The sequence below is a fragment of the Erythrolamprus reginae genome, unplaced genomic scaffold (genome assembly GCF_031021105.1).
Source record: "Erythrolamprus reginae isolate rEryReg1 unplaced genomic scaffold, rEryReg1.hap1 H_18, whole genome shotgun sequence".
Classification (NCBI taxonomy): domain Eukaryota; kingdom Metazoa; phylum Chordata; class Lepidosauria; order Squamata; family Dipsadidae; genus Erythrolamprus; species Erythrolamprus reginae.
Genome location: NW_027248471.1, coordinates 2,501 through 18,406, shown reverse-complemented (window position 1 = coordinate 18,406; position 15,906 = coordinate 2,501). Strand labels below are relative to the sequence as shown.

General features: G+C 37.0%; 1 protein-coding gene across 1 annotated transcript; it reads right to left on the bottom strand.

Annotated features, from left to right (window-relative positions):
- Positions 1-9,715: 9,715 nt before the first annotated feature.
- On the bottom strand, positions 9,716-10,636 carry LOC139155386 (olfactory receptor 14I1-like). Its single transcript, XM_070730518.1, has one exon. It carries the CDS (start codon positions 10,634-10,636, stop codon positions 9,716-9,718), a length of 921 nt encoding a protein of 306 aa, XP_070586619.1.
- Positions 10,637-15,906: the final 5,270 nt, after the last annotated feature.

Genomic DNA, 15,906 nt, shown 5'->3' with positions numbered 1-15,906 from the left:
TGATCTTTCCCCAAACTAACCTCAGATTGTGCCCCCATGTTCTTGTGTTCACTTTCCTATTAAAAACACTTCCTTCCTGAACCTTATAACAGTAGGACAAGGATGGTATAACAGTAGGACAAGGATGGTAGGCACAATGGTGCACTTATGCATGCCCATTACAGATCTCTTAAAAGTGGGGAGAGGTCAACTGTAGATAGTTTAAGGTTAAAGTTTTTGGGGTTTGAGGCAGAAACCACAGAATCAGGTAGTGCATTCCAGGCATTGGTTGAAGTCATATCTTGTGCAGTTGAGTTTGAAGTGGTTTACATTTGAATCTAATACCTGATAATGTATTGCTGAAATTGAAGATGAAGTAGCCATTAACAGGGAGGACATTTTGGAATATGATTTTATGAACAAATGTAGATCAAATTGGAGGCATTATAGTTGTAAATTGTCTGGTGGAATAAGGTATTTTGTTGTGGGTGGATGTAGGATTTCTATGTTATTTATGTTTTTTAAGTGATATTCTTCACTTCATACAGCAAAGTATCTTCAAAGCAGAACCGTAATACTATGTATATCAGGGTACAAATACAATGACTCCAATATACAACATGCCTTTATTTCTTCTTTTTTCATCGAACTGGTTTCATATTTACACAAATAAACAACTTGACAGTATAACTATATTTCTCTATACATCTGCTCTCTATGATGCAGATTCACCAATAGTCAGCACATGAATCCCAATAATTCTATCTTCCAACTGCCAAAAACTGATTTACATACCAATATGCAAATTAGCTCTCCTAACATTCCATTCCCTTTTTCCATGCTATATGCTAACATCCATTCACAACCAACTGGCTTCTTTTCTTCTGGTAACTTTACCAATTTCCAAGTTCCATTTTTTTTTCAATGAATCAATTTCTTCTGAAGCTGCCTTTTTCCATCTACTAGCCTCTTCATTTGGCATTTTGTTTACTTTTTCCCAATTTTGTGGCTCTTTTACTAACATTACTCTAGCCTTATTCTCCTTTTTAACTTCAGCTACTTCCTGTGTTTCCTTTTCCTTATTGATTTATTTTCTAACTTTATTTTCTTTCACATTATTTTTATTTCTCAACCACACATGGTCTCTCCCTATGTCCTTTTCAAATATTACACTCCTAGCACTACTACCCTATCTTCTTCTTCTATATAAATTCTGTATGCATGGCTATGCTCATCATATCCTATGAAAATTCCTTTCTTGCCCCTTGAATCTAATTTTCCTTTGATCTGCTTTGGAACATGAACTTTGACTGTATGACTGTAACTATTCTTGTATGAGGGTCAGCGAGAAAGTAATGCACCACATTTTTTTCTCAGTCTACAGTAATGGTACAATTGTGGAACTTTAGATATACATTCTTTTAATTGTTAGGAGTGCATGTGTAAGTTTTGCATGTCTTCAGACAGATAGCATAGCTGCAGCAGTGTTTAGAAATGGCATCTATAAGTGATGTACATTACAAGCAGTGTGCCATCATTGAATTTTTCCCTGTGGAGAAAGAAACTGTTGGGAACATTCACAAATGTTTATGTACAGTTTATGGAAAAACTGCAGTCAACAGAAGCACAGTTAGTCACTGGGCACAGAGGGTGAGGCCATTAGAAGATGGTTCAGCAGAGCTCCAAGATTTGCAGCGTTCAAACAAGGAGTTGTTCCAACAGGGCATGCATGCCCTTGTGTCTCGCTATAGGAAGGCCATAGAATGGGATGGAGATTATGTGGAAAAATAGGGAATGTAGAAAAAGCATCATTCTTTTTTGTGTGTAAGTTTCATTGCGTTCAATAAATAATTGTTAAATAAAAAAATGTAGTGCATTACTTTCTGGGTGACCCTCATAATTTCTATTCACTGATTCCTAATATGATTTGATTGCTATGGACTATCATTAAGTGGACTATCATTAAGTACCTTCTAATTCTTGATGAAATTTTCTTTTATGTACACTGTGAGTATATGCACCAAGACAAATTTCTTTTGTGTTCAATCACACTTGGCCAATAAAAAATTCTATTTATTGATTTGACTTCTATGTCACCCAATCCCATGGAACTCATGGTGGCATACAACAATAGTAATACAACACAATGTTAAGAAGTCAAATATAAATAGAAAAAAACAGTAAAAAAATTAATAAACCCTTAATGAACTATCCAATCAGACATGCATAAATACCAATCACTCATAGTTCAGCTGTGACTAGATGTAATACTCACAGACCTGCTGGCAAAGGAAGGTCTTCACGGCCTTTTAGAAGGCCAGTAGGGTGGGAACAGTGCAAACATTGGGAGGTAGTTGGTTCCATAGAGCCAGAGTAGCCACAGACAAGGCTCTCCCCCTACATTGCTTAGCCGACAGGACCCAGAGAAGGCCAACCCTCTGTAATTTAATACAGTAGGTCTCTGGGAAGTATGTGGCAGGAGATGGTTCCGTAAATCTGGTCCTAAGCCATATAGGACTTTATGGGTAATAACTAACACTTTGAATTGTGACCAGAGACTAATTGGCAGCCAGTGCAGCATGTGGAGCATTGATGTTATATGGGTGTACCTAGGTACACCCATAACAGCTTGCACAGCTGCATTCTGAACGATTTCAGTCCCCAATCACTCTTCAAGTAGAGCGCATTGCAATAATCAAAACAGGAGGTGATGAGACCCTGAGTTACTGTGCACAGAATCTCCTGATCCAAATAGGGCTGCAACTGGTATACCAGGTGAACCTGGGCAAAGGTCCCCCTAGGCACAGTTGAGAGATGATGGTCAAGGCTCAGCTGTGGATCCAGGAGGACTCCCAAATTGCAGACCCTTTCTGAGAAGGTTAAGGTCTCCCCCCCTCCCCCAAACAATAGATGGACAGATAGAATTGTCCTTCGGAGGAAATGCCCAGAACCACTCGGTCTTGTCAGGGTTGAGCTTGAGCCTGTTGGCTCCCATCCAGACCCTTACAGCTTCCAGACACCGGCACATCACACGAACCACTTCACTGAATTGGCACAGGGTGGAGATGTATAACTGGGTATCATCAGCATGATACTGCACCTTGTGCTGTTGGATGATCTCACCCAGTGGCTTCATGTAAATGTTAAATAGACATTACAATAAAATTATCCACTGATCTTTTTAATGCTTGATCTGCATTTGTTGGTTTTAAAAGAAATAGTCATAGGCATCAAAAAATGTGAACTAGGGAGAGCAAGTGAAAAAGAAATGTGCATTACAAAGTGACAATACAAACTTTGCTCTTTTATTATTTGGATGTCTATGCTGCCCTTCTCAGTAGACTCTTTTGTACTTGAATCTTGATATTGTACACAACTACTTAAGAAAATCAATTTGAGCTAGCATGCAAGGTATATATATATATATATTTGCAGTCTTATTTTGTAATAGACAACCTAGGAATACATATTTTATAGACTTTAGTCTAAAGAATTGTCCTTATATTTCTAAGAGTAGGTTTCCTAATGCAGAGTTAGCCCAGAATATTTTATGAAAATATGTTTGAAAAATATATAAAAAGCATAATGGAGAATTATGATCTAAGTATTTCTTACAAGATCATATGCTGCAACGTCTTGCCTGTCAAAGACTATTTCAGCTTCAACCACAACAATACAGGAGTCCACAAGAGATATAAGCTTAATATTAACTGCTCCAAACTTGACTGTAAAAAATACGACTTTAGTAATTGAGTTGTCGAAGTGTGGAATTCACTACCAGACTCTGTAGTATCATTCCCTAACCCCCAATATTTTAATACATAATAATTAATAATTCTCCCTTTAATACATTCTACCTGATCTATAACCCTCATTGTGTATTATTGTGTATTGGACAAAACAAACAAACAAACAAACAAATAAATAAATTACTTGGTATCCTGTATTTAATTATAAAGGCAAGGAATTATTCTGAGAATCACCTTCCATTTTGCCAGCCCAACAGGTTTTAGGATAGAGCCTTTATTTCTCAGCAACAAGAAGCAATGGACAATAAAATATATTGCATAATGACAAATATGCAATAGTTGAAGTAGTAGTAGTAGTAGTAGTAGTAATTTTATTCACAAAAAATAGTAATGCACAGCAAATGAGATTTATATGTGGATTTCGTATCACAATATCACAAATCGAACACTTCCCAAGCATCTAGAACTGTATGATGTATTTTCATACGATCATGTTCATATGATTCGCACAGATCCAAGTATGTGGGCTTTTGCAACTAACAGATTGTGATTTTGTCAATGTTTATTGTTTTTAAATGCCAACTGAGGTCTTTTTGCATAGTAGCCAGTGTGCCGATTGCTACTGGGACCACCTGTACTGGTTTATGCCAGAGTCGTAGTTTGATTTTAAGATCGTGATATCAGCTAAGTTTTTCTTGTTTTTCATCAATTCGACTATCACCTGGTATGGCGACATCAATGATACACCCTTTTCTCTTTTTCACAATCGTGAGGTCTGGTGTATTGTGTTCCAAAAATTTGTCAGTTTGAATTTGAAAGTCCCAAAGTATTTTGGCATGTTTGTTTTCAACTACATTCTCACTGGTAGGTCGTAGTTGTGGGACAGGCTTGAATGAAGCATCTGGGCCACATATTTGTGCCTCTGTTTGTAGTCCACCTGTGCAATTTTCTTGCAGCTGCTGAGGAAGCTTCATCAGCTTCCTTGCAAAGTCTGCATTTTGGATCATCACCTGATTTTTAGATACTGGCTTGAGTGCATTTGTTCTGATTGCTTGTTCCTGGACTGCAAGAATCAAACCTTCTTCAGTGTTCCATTGGTGAGTCATAAACAGGTCTTCTCCTTATCAACTTTTCCTTCAATCTTGTCAAGGAACTGCCCATGCAAAGCTATATATTGTGCCAGCTGATGGCTCTGGTTTGCATTTCAGTTATTCTATACTGATTATTTGTCTGCTGTGCTTTCAGAAGCTTCCAGTTGTTTACTTCAATCAATGCAGGTTGTTCACTTTCTTTGACGTATTCTGCCAATGCATGTTTTTCTTCTTCTATTGTTTGTTTTACTTGTAAAAGTCATCTACCACCAGATTTTCTGGGCAGATATAGTATGTCAACATCACTACAAGGGTGAAGTGAATAGTGAATGGTCATGAATTGTCCAGTTCAGCCTGTGTCCAGTTTATTATGCCAGCAGTGTATATTATGACAGGTATGGCCCATGTATTTATGGCCTTAATGGTATTGCCTACATTGAGCTTGGTTTTTAAATCTTTTTCTGACTCTTTGTGTGTATACTTTGCTGACCATGCTTTTCATATGTCCATGTTTCATGTTGTCTAGTTGAAGTATGCCCAGTGTTTATAGGCTTCTGACTGATGACACTTTATGGCTTGACCATTGGGCATATTTATGCTCATGCATTCAGTGATTTTACCCTTCTTTGGGGCTATTATTCATTTTAAAATGTTCAGTTGACAGAGATTCATGTTTAATGAATAAAATAGATAATAATTGAAAATCCTAGAACACTGATAGCGAACCGATGGCATGGGTGTCACAGGTGGCATGCGGAGCCATATCTGCTGTCACATGAGTCATTGCCCTAGCTCAGCTCCAACATACATGTGTGCCAGCCAGTTGATTTTTGGCTCACACAGAGGCTCTGGGAGGGTGTTTTTGGCTTCCAGGGGGCCTCCAGAGAGGGGGTAGTAGAGGGAGTGAAGCCTTTGGAGCCTGTGGAGGGCAAAACATGAGCCTACTGGGCCACCAAAAGTTGAGAAACAGGCCATTTCAAAGGGCCTCCATGGGGGTGGAGGAAGCTATTTTCACTCTCCCCAGGCACTGAATTATGGGTGTGGGCACTTGTGCATGCATGATAGTGTGCACGGACTCTCTTTCGGCACCCAAGGAAAAATAGGTTCGCCATCACTGTCATAGAAAGTGAGGTTCTGGCCTGAAGACAAAACTTTGTGCATTTGTCTTGGGAACAAAGGCAGTAGAAAAATCTAAATATTAGCAATCTCATAGACAAAAATTCAACAAAATGAAAAAATATATAACTCTGTATTTACAGCCTTGGCTACTTTTCTCCTTTTTCATTTAATAATGTCACATTATCAGAGACTGTTTGGACAAACTTCTTCATGTTTCTTGGCAAGCTTTTCAAAAGAGTTTACAATTGTTTATTTCCTAGGGCTGAGAGAGTGACTGATCCAAGGTCATTCAATTGGCTTTATGTCTAAGACAGGACTAAAACTCCTGGTCTCCTCATTTCTAGCCTGATGTCTTAACCACTACACCATAGTGTAGTGTACTCAATAATAACTATTTGTACACCACATGCCTCTGTGAAAGATTGAGGAGCCAGTATCATGTGAAATAAAATCAACATTTTTCGTGAGGTTTTATGACTATAAAATGTGAAAAATATTGCTATAAAAAGTCTAAGATCAAAGGGTTATTTACTCTCTGTGTAAGCGCATCATTGTGCCTACCATCCTGTCCGACTGTCCTATTTGTCTTCTTTTATCATTACTTTTTATGTTATGTTTATATAAACTACTACCCTATACTTAATTGACAAAATAATGAATGAATGAATGAATGAATATCTAGGCTAAAGGTTACTTGCTTATTTAGCTCTTCTATTGTTCTAGCTAAGAGCAAATGGTAAAACTAGCAATCATGTGTCACCTGCTTACTTGGTATGATTTATTTGCATGCTGTATATTAACCTGCAACTAGTTAGCTATCTTTGGGGCAAGTCAATCATTGTAATTGTATACACAAGAATTTTGTTTATTAAAAATAAACTATAAGTCCAAGAAAAGAAGAGCCTCTGAATGTGGCTGCTCACTTAGAGAAATCCAAAAAGGACAAAGCATTGTTCAAGCATTTGGTCATGGTGACCAAAACTGAATACAGTATTTCAAGTGTGGCCTTACCAAGACCTTATAAAGTGGTATTAGCACTTCACATGATCTTATCCCTCTCTTAATGCAGCCTAGAACTGTATTGGCTTTTTTTGGCAGCTGCTGCACATTGCTGGCTCATATTTAAATGGCTGTCTACTAGGACTTCTTCATATACTTTTCACTTAGGAAATAATTCTATCAAGAATGATATAATTACATATGCAGATATAGTTCATTTAAATTCTATAAACAGGCTAAAATACAGCAAGGAAACTATTTTGTAAAAGACGGCTGCTTTATTAATAAATAGATGGAAGAATAACATTAGTTCTCAAGAAGGAAAGGGGATATTAAAAGGCAAAAAACCCACAGTTTATTCATACAGAATCATCACTGCCTCTTAGGACACACATATAAATTTTTAATTAAATACAATAAGGAATAGAACAAAACAAAATGTTGACACAATGGAAGCAACGTTTTTAAAAAACAGATGTCACAAAAATTGGAAAGAACTATCAATTAAATTGCTACAATGTATTCATATAACCTAAAAGAAAATTAATATGAATGTTCTACATATGATATGCAATTTTATTAATAATATTTAAGAGAGAAAAATTATATACTACTAAATGTTAGATATGCCAGAAAACAGAAACAACATTTTATCAGATGTGCTGGATCTATGAAAATAAGCCCTCGAAAGTATTGAAAAGAAATCTAGAGTATAATGCAGAAATCTTGGAAACTTTAGAAACTCTAGCAAACATTAGAAAACAAAAAAGGAGAAACTTAACAACCTTAATGCAAAACTTCAGATTGCAGAAATAACTCTCCAACAAAATCCAGAAGACATAATGACTTTAATGGAAACTAAATCTATAAGACATGAAATAAATCTAGCAACCCAACAACAATTTATGGATAAAATTAAAACACTAAAACAGATAAACTTTGAATCAGCAAACAAACTGGGCCATTGGTTAGCTTTTAAACTGGCACAACAAAAGGCTGAAAAAACTATAGAATCTCTTTACGACAATTTAGGCACATTAAAATCAAACACAGAAGAGAAAAAACATATAATAAGACAATTTTACCAGGAATTATATGAAACAGACACAATAGATAATTGTGCAATTAGGGAATACTTACTTGAAAATGAAACCTTAATGATAACGGAGGAAGAAAATACTAAACTAAATAAGAACATTACTCCAACAGAACTTAAATTTGTTATCAGCAAACAACATAACTATAAAACTCCTGGACCTGATGGTATTCCCACAGAATTTTATAAATATCATCAGGATCTGTTAGAACCTATCATGCTAGATATTTACAATGAAGCCCTTACACAAAGCAAACTCTCCAAAACCGGGTCTGAAGCCTATATAACCATTATCCCCCCAAAAAATAAAGACAAAAAACACCTTGAAAATTACAGACCTATTTCATTACTAAAGACCGATTACAAAATATTTTCTACAATAAGTTTAACCAAATTTAAACAACAGTGATTCTCATATGTAAAATACATTTCTACCACATAAAAAACATGATCACCAACTGCCTGGCTTTAAAGGAGGCTCACATGTCTACAAACGTTGTAGAGCAGGAGAAATGGCAGAGGGGAAAGATAACAATACATTGGAGTCTTTAATATGAAATAATCAGCTGAAGATCAAATCATTTTAACTCCTGGGAAGGCATGGTGAACAACAGATACCTCCATGAAAATTGCATTGACAAATGCAATGAAAACTGAAGAACCAAAGATTAAACCAATTCTTCAGAACTTATTTGGGTAACAAGAGAAGTTGAGATGCCTGCACATGCTCCAGATGGCTGCTCTTCATAAATAAAAGCAGTTTTCTCTGGATTTAACCATCACGCGATGAGGTGACTATCCATCTTGTGACAAGGGTCATGAGTCACAAGTCTGAGTTGGGTGGTTCTAGAAAAGCAATCAATTTCTGAAGACAAGGTATCATGCCCTCCTCATGGAATGGAGAAATTGGAGAGGATTGCATGAGACTAAGCCATTAGTTTTGATCATGCTAGTGGTGAGAAAGGATCAGGCAAAGGAGAGATTGCCTAAAGAAATGTCCTTTTCTGCTTCCAGAGTGGATACTATCTTTACTTGATCAAAGAAATATAATTCCTGTCCTGTGACTCAAAAGAATATATTTTGCAATGTTCTTGGAATTATACATAACTAGAAAATAAAGGGAACAAGCATAGTTTATTATGCTATTTGGTTTGAGTTCCAAGCTTTGTTTGCAACCAAATAGCAAATGTCAGAGTTCAACCAACAATATAACTACCAACCTGAGCTATTAATATTCAAAGACATTTCATAGTTGATTATAGAAAAGGCACTTGTTTGGAATAGTTTCAAATAGCTATGTCTTTTCTAAGTTTCTGATACTTTTATGTTCAGCTACATGATCCCAGGAAAATATGCAATTGTTTGAAGAACTGCTGACCATTACTCCTTGATTGTCCCATATATTCTGAGATTAAGAATGAATTTTCAAACTAAATGAAAAAAAGAAAAAAGAAAAAAGAAAACATTATGTAACATTCAAGAAAGTATATTCCTACATTTGTTTTCTTACTTATTAAGTAATATGTAGGAGAAAAGAAAAAAATAATGTTTCATTTTTTATTGTCAACTTATATTATCATAACTTTCCAAATTAGTATAATAAGGTGTGAAGTTGTGGGATGACGTTTACCTAATCTTACCTTTCAGTTTTATAGTCTAAGCATGCTCTTAATATTTTCCATTTATATAAGTGACCTCAAAGCAAACATTCTTGACAGAGCAGTCTTAATGTCATTGTTTCTCAAGCTATAGATTAATGGATTTATCATGGGTGGGATAATGGAATACATTACAGTAATGGCAAAATCAATATGTGATGGTTTCTCTGACATAGGACGCAGATAAGCAAAACAACCAGTAAACAAAAAAATGGAAAAGATGATTAGGTGGGGCAGGCAAGTGGAAAAAGCCTTTTTTCTTCCTTGAACAGAAGGAATTCTCAGGACAGCAAGGAAGATCTCCACATAAGTAGCAACAATGAAGACAAAACAACCAAATGCTAATGTAATGCTAAATACTACAACTCCAATTTCAGTTATGTATAAATCTGAACAGGCAATCTTCAGTAAATGTGGGATTTCACAAAAAAATTGATTGATAATATTAGAGCAGAAAGGAGTAAGAAAAGTCCCAGTGGTGTTTAGTACAGCATTGAACAGGCTGGCAATCCACACGCTGCCAACCATTTGGGTGCAGGCCTTCCTGTTCATTATCATTTCATATTGTAAAGGATTGCAGATAGCAACATACCGATCAAATGCCATGACAGTAAGAAGAGAAATATCAGAGTCTACAAAGAATAAAAATAAAAGAACCTGAGTTACACATTCAGTATAAGAAATCCATCGTCTGTTTATAAATGAATTGAAAATGGATTTGGGAATAATGACTGAGACTGAGCCAATGTTCTGGAGTGCTAAATTCATTAGGAAGAAGTACATTGGTGTGTGAAGGTGAGAATCAAAAGCTATTGCAGATATAATTAGGAAGTTCCCAGTCAGTGTAATTAAATACAAAATCAAAAATGCAGAGGCATAGATAATCTGAAATTCCCAAATGTTTGATAATTCCAGGAGAAGAAATATAGATGTGTTGTTATCCATTTTTAGTCACAAAGATCACAAGCTTAAAAGAAAAGGAAGCACTCTTAACAAAGTTTCCATTTATTTTCATTTGGAGAAATTTTAATCATAAATTGTATGATTTCAATGATGATAAAAATAAATGTTGATATTTCCATTTTGGATAAGTGTTTTAAAGCATTAATATTACATCCATATTGCTTCCATTTTCTTGTATTAATTTAAAGTTCCACATTATGACATCAGTTGCAGCTCTTCAGTAAGCAAACATGTCTTATGATTATAATCAAGATAATCAGAGTTAGGATAAAAATTGTTTTAATGATTAGAAAATTTTAAGTATCACATTTATATGTAAGTGAAATGAATTTACAAGACTTTAAAATAACAGCGAGACAGAAAGATGAAAGGAATATTTGTTATGGTTGGTTGCACAGTCCACCAGATACCCATTGAATCCTTTGCTAGGACTTTGGTTGATAATGACAGCAATGACGATGATGACAATTTATGGTAACATTATATCTCCTGCGTGGGATTTGTATATAAATTGCCTTCTGATCGATCATTGTTAAAATGTATACCTCTCAACGCATGTCAGCATTTTTTTCTTCTTTCTTTTTTCTGCCATCATCACATAAGTATAGATACATTTGCTATAATACATAGCAAAAATAAAAGGAGGAAAACTTGCAGAGGAACTGAGACAGAAAGACAGACAGAATGCAAAGAGTGAAAAAAGGCAAAATGGAGGAGATCATTGCTTACTTTCCTCTTTCATTCCCATTTTAGGTCATTAGGTCATTAGGTATTTGTCTGCTACTTGAATTTCTTTAATTTCTCATGTGAAACTTTAAAGATTTTTCTGATAGCTTTACCAAGTCTTCTTTAGTTTCAAAGAAACAGTTCCCAGGAGTCATGCACTTCTCACTTCCCCCTGACGTTTGATTTTTTCCTCCTAATTAACTTAATAAGCTTTTAAAAAACCTAGAAAGCATGTAATTTAAAAATGGTTAAGCCTGTCTAAAGATTAAATTGGAGATTTTTTTAGGTGAAGTTGAAGTTTTCAAGGGTAGCCCCATGTAGAGTGTGTTACTGTAATTGAGCTGACGTAATAAAGGCATGGGTGACTATGAGCAGAGACTCCTGATACAAAAAAGTCACAACTGGTGTACTAGGTGACCCTGTGAAAAGATCCCACTAGACACAGCTGAGAGATCTTGTTCTAGTCTCAACTGAGGATATGGAGCACATCCAGATTGTAAACACATTCTGAGCAGGTTTGTTGCCCCCTGAACCAAGGATGGACAGATGGCATTAGTCCTTCAGAGACAGTACCCATAGCCATAGTCTTGTTGGGGTTGTGCTTGAGCTTGTTAACTCACCATCTCCAGACACTGGCATATGACGTCTACTGCTTCACTGAAATGTTACAGGGTGGAGATGTAAAGCTGGGTATCATAAGCACATTGCTGATACCTCATTCTGTGCCATTGGATGATCTTACCCAGTGTTTTTATATAGATATTAAATAGGAGAGGGGAGAGAACCTGGCAGACCTGCTAACGCATCCATACCAAGCTTGGAGTTATATTTGACCTCCCATCTGCTTCTGTTTACATACTCAGCGGGGGGGGGCACTAACTCTTGTCCCCAGCTCTCTCATTCTTCTAGCACATACATTATAACACATTCTCCCCCAAAATTAAAATAGAAATATCAATATAACAGAAACCTGTTAAAAGTAATACACAATATAAAAGGTTTATCACAAACACTAAGACTAGCCATATCTTGTCCATTCTCTTTGGTATTAGGGAGTTGATGATATAAATTCCCTGAATAGTCCTGTCAATACAGTATTGGGTAGGACAGTAATAGTTCCCAAGTTTAATTTAAAATTGAAGGAGCCTTTTACTAAGAATAAAAAACCAGATAGGGTTGATAGAGGCCCCAGATGAGTGAGAATAGTAAATATGACCAGCAAGATGTTAGCTAAAGCAGTTGTTTGATTCCACAACCTCTAAGGCCCCCTATTTATGTCCAACAGATAGTACCTCCTGTTGAACTTGGGATATCCTCAAGAAAGTGTCTCCTATTAAGGTCTCTATACTAGATGTCCCTGATAGCTGCAACTACAACGGCAGATATGATGGTGGCAGGAGAAGAGATCATGGGAAAGCCTCAGTGGCAAAGGAGTTTTTCTACACTCAGGAGATAAGCCCACAGGTTTTTCCCTGAGTCTGGGCTCTCACTGAAGATTTTAATTACCAGCTCTAAGAGGTTGTCAGGTTGCTGTTTCCGAGTTCAGTAGATGTTCCTGACAGTGGCCATGGCTTTCTGAGCACAGTCTTTGTCCTCGGCTCTCTCTTCTACACTGCTTCCCATCCCTGGCTGTGTACAGACAACTGATCTTTCTTGCCTTCTTGCCTTTGTTATCGCCAACCCAGATGGTGTATCCTAATACTTTATTTAATTTAAGAATTATAATTTAATTAAATGACTTAATTTTTATTACTACTGACTACTACCACTACACACACAAACAACACACACACACACACATCAATGAGCTTATGACTGAACTACTACTACTACCACCACCTACTACTACTACTACTACAAGATAAAGATTGAATAATAATTCTGTCAAAATAATTTTGAGATTTCCACATTACTTTTTCTCAGATGCATATTTCCGGATCTGATCCTGGAAACCGAAAGTGGCATTCTTTGCATTGAACATAAAAAGAAGCATTATGAAGTGATTTATGTAGAAAACAGGAGCTTGAGTTTCAAAATAATAATGTGCAGCTAACTTGATCCAAAGGTGATGGTGGGGAATGGCTCTGGTACATTTGTTCATATATATAGCCCCTGTCGAATCCTACTGAATAAACACAGAATTGAAAAATACATACAGAACTAATAAGTGAAAAAGTGCAGTTTATTACTAGATATTGTTCTGCCTGACCGGCCTCAAGCAATGATTAATGGTCCAGAAAAGAAGGTCAAACACACACGTGGATAGTTAAGCAGCAAACTTGTATTTAAAAAGTAAAGAAAAAAGACTAAAGCAAATGGTCCTTACTTTCAGGAGAAACCAAGAGGATTCGTTGCAAACTTCAATCAGCTAAAAAGTTCAGTGAAAAGCCAACCCATACAAAAGTCACAGAGCAGAAATAGTCCAAGAGTCTCTGAATATTCACAGCACAAAAGCAGCAGCTTGTCCCAGAGCGTTCAACTCCCCCAACGCTGAAGTACAATCCACAAGCAGGAACTTCAGAGCAGGAACTTCAAAGCAGGAACAAACCACAAACTACCCAGATAATCAGCCACAGTTTGCCTTGGCCCCGTTCCCTTTTTATGCTGTTTAGCCCTCATTAAGGGAACCACACCCAGCCCAGGTGTGTTTCTCCTACTTCTTAAAGCGACCCCTTCTTTGTAAGGCCCTACAGCTGCGTAAATTGATGTATTGTCCTGCAGACGAGCTGAGAGAAGATAAACTGTCTGACGAATTGCCAGCCCCTTCCCCTGAACTGTCTGCCAATTCGTCCTGGCTCTCTGCCCCATCTTCCTGACTGCTGGCTACATCTTCCTGGCTGTCAGCTGCATCATCCTGGCTGTCAGCCAGGCTTTCACAGTCACTGTGTGCCGCGTCTCCCCCATCTGTGGGGGCAACAGCTGGCCCAGGCCCAAACACAACAGATATAATATAAAATATATTTAAAGTATTTATCTCTACAAATGTTTCTATATATCTACATATTTAATGTATATACAAACATTTAGCTGGCTGTGTGTTTTATGTGCACGTGTTTGTTTATGTGTGCTAAATAAATATTTAATTAAAATAAAGGACTGATGAGAAACTGTTCAACCTGTGAAGATTCCAGGCTGTCACCAAAATAAAGGAGACTGTGCTACGTGACCTTCTTTTTGCTGGATCAGAGCAGGAAATGCAAGCCAGTGTGGATCAATTTTCAGCAGCATGCGACAACTTTGGTCTCCTTATCAATGTAAAGGAGACCAAAGTGATACATCAGACAAATACTGAAAGCCCACCATTACAGTGAAGTGACAAAAGCTGCAAGCAATGGACCAATTTATATGCCTTGGCAGCACCCTTTCCCATGCAATGACAATTGACATTGAGATTAACTTCAGAATCGCCAAGGCAAGTTCTGCATTTGGGACATCGTGGAATAAGCCTTGCTACAAAGCTCAAAGACTACCAAACAATAGTGCTAACTACCTCATGTATGCCAGTGAGACTTGGACTGTATACAGGAGGCGTGCTAGGCAATTGAACCTCTTCCTGTCTCCATAGAATTCTGAGGATCCAGTGGCAAGATAAGGTTCCAGACACAGAGGTCCTCTCCAGGATAGGCCTGCCATCAAGTCTCATCCTGCTGATGAAAGATCAGACACACTAGGCAGGCCATATTGCAAGGATGCCAGACCATTGCATCCCTAAACAGCTCCTCTATGGTGAGCTGTCTCAAGGAAAACAATAATACAAGTCACAAAGGAAGCAATAAAAAGGCATGATGAAAGCCTCCTTCAAGTCCATTGATATCAACACCACCACTGACACCACCTCCTGGGAAACCCTGGCACAAGATCGATCAACATGGTATATGCTGATCCACCAAGGCTGCCAGATATATGAATTCAGAAGAACAGCCATAGCAGAAGAGAAGCGAGCACTCTGCAAAGCCAGAGCTGCAAATACTGCCAAATAGTACCTACACATGTCTTCCCAATGTGTGGCAGAAAATTTTGTGCCCACATAGGCCTTACCTGTGGAAACATCACAAACAACCCACAACCTACTAGATGTCAAGGTCTTCTTCTATCATGATGGACAAACATCATCAAATAAATCTAATTATATTTATGATAAATATAAATACAAAAGTGCCATTGCTAACATGTTGTAAGCCGCCCTGAGTCTAAGGAGAAGGGAGGCATTAAAAAATTGAATAAACAAACAAACAAACAAACAAATACATCTAACTTAATATTGAGAATTTAATTAACATTCTAACAGTCTGTTTATAATACAAAAAAGGTTCACTGCTAATTTCTTCCTCTATATTACTTACCAATAGTCCTACGAATGTTAATAACCTCTCCCTTATTTCTGCTCAACCAGACCTAAGAACTTGCTCTCTCATCATCTGGAAACAAGGGTTACATATCTTTCTACTGGTTGTTCTCTGACGCTTCTTTCTTTTCAGTGCCTTTAAGGATCTTCTTGCTTCTTCTCACTGTCAATGATCTTTTGG

What these genes read in the sequence shown, in the direction of transcription:
- LOC139155386 (XM_070730518.1), bottom strand. Translation starts at nt 10,636, where the DNA reads ATGGATAACAACACATCTATATTTCTTCTCCTGGAATTATCAAACATT.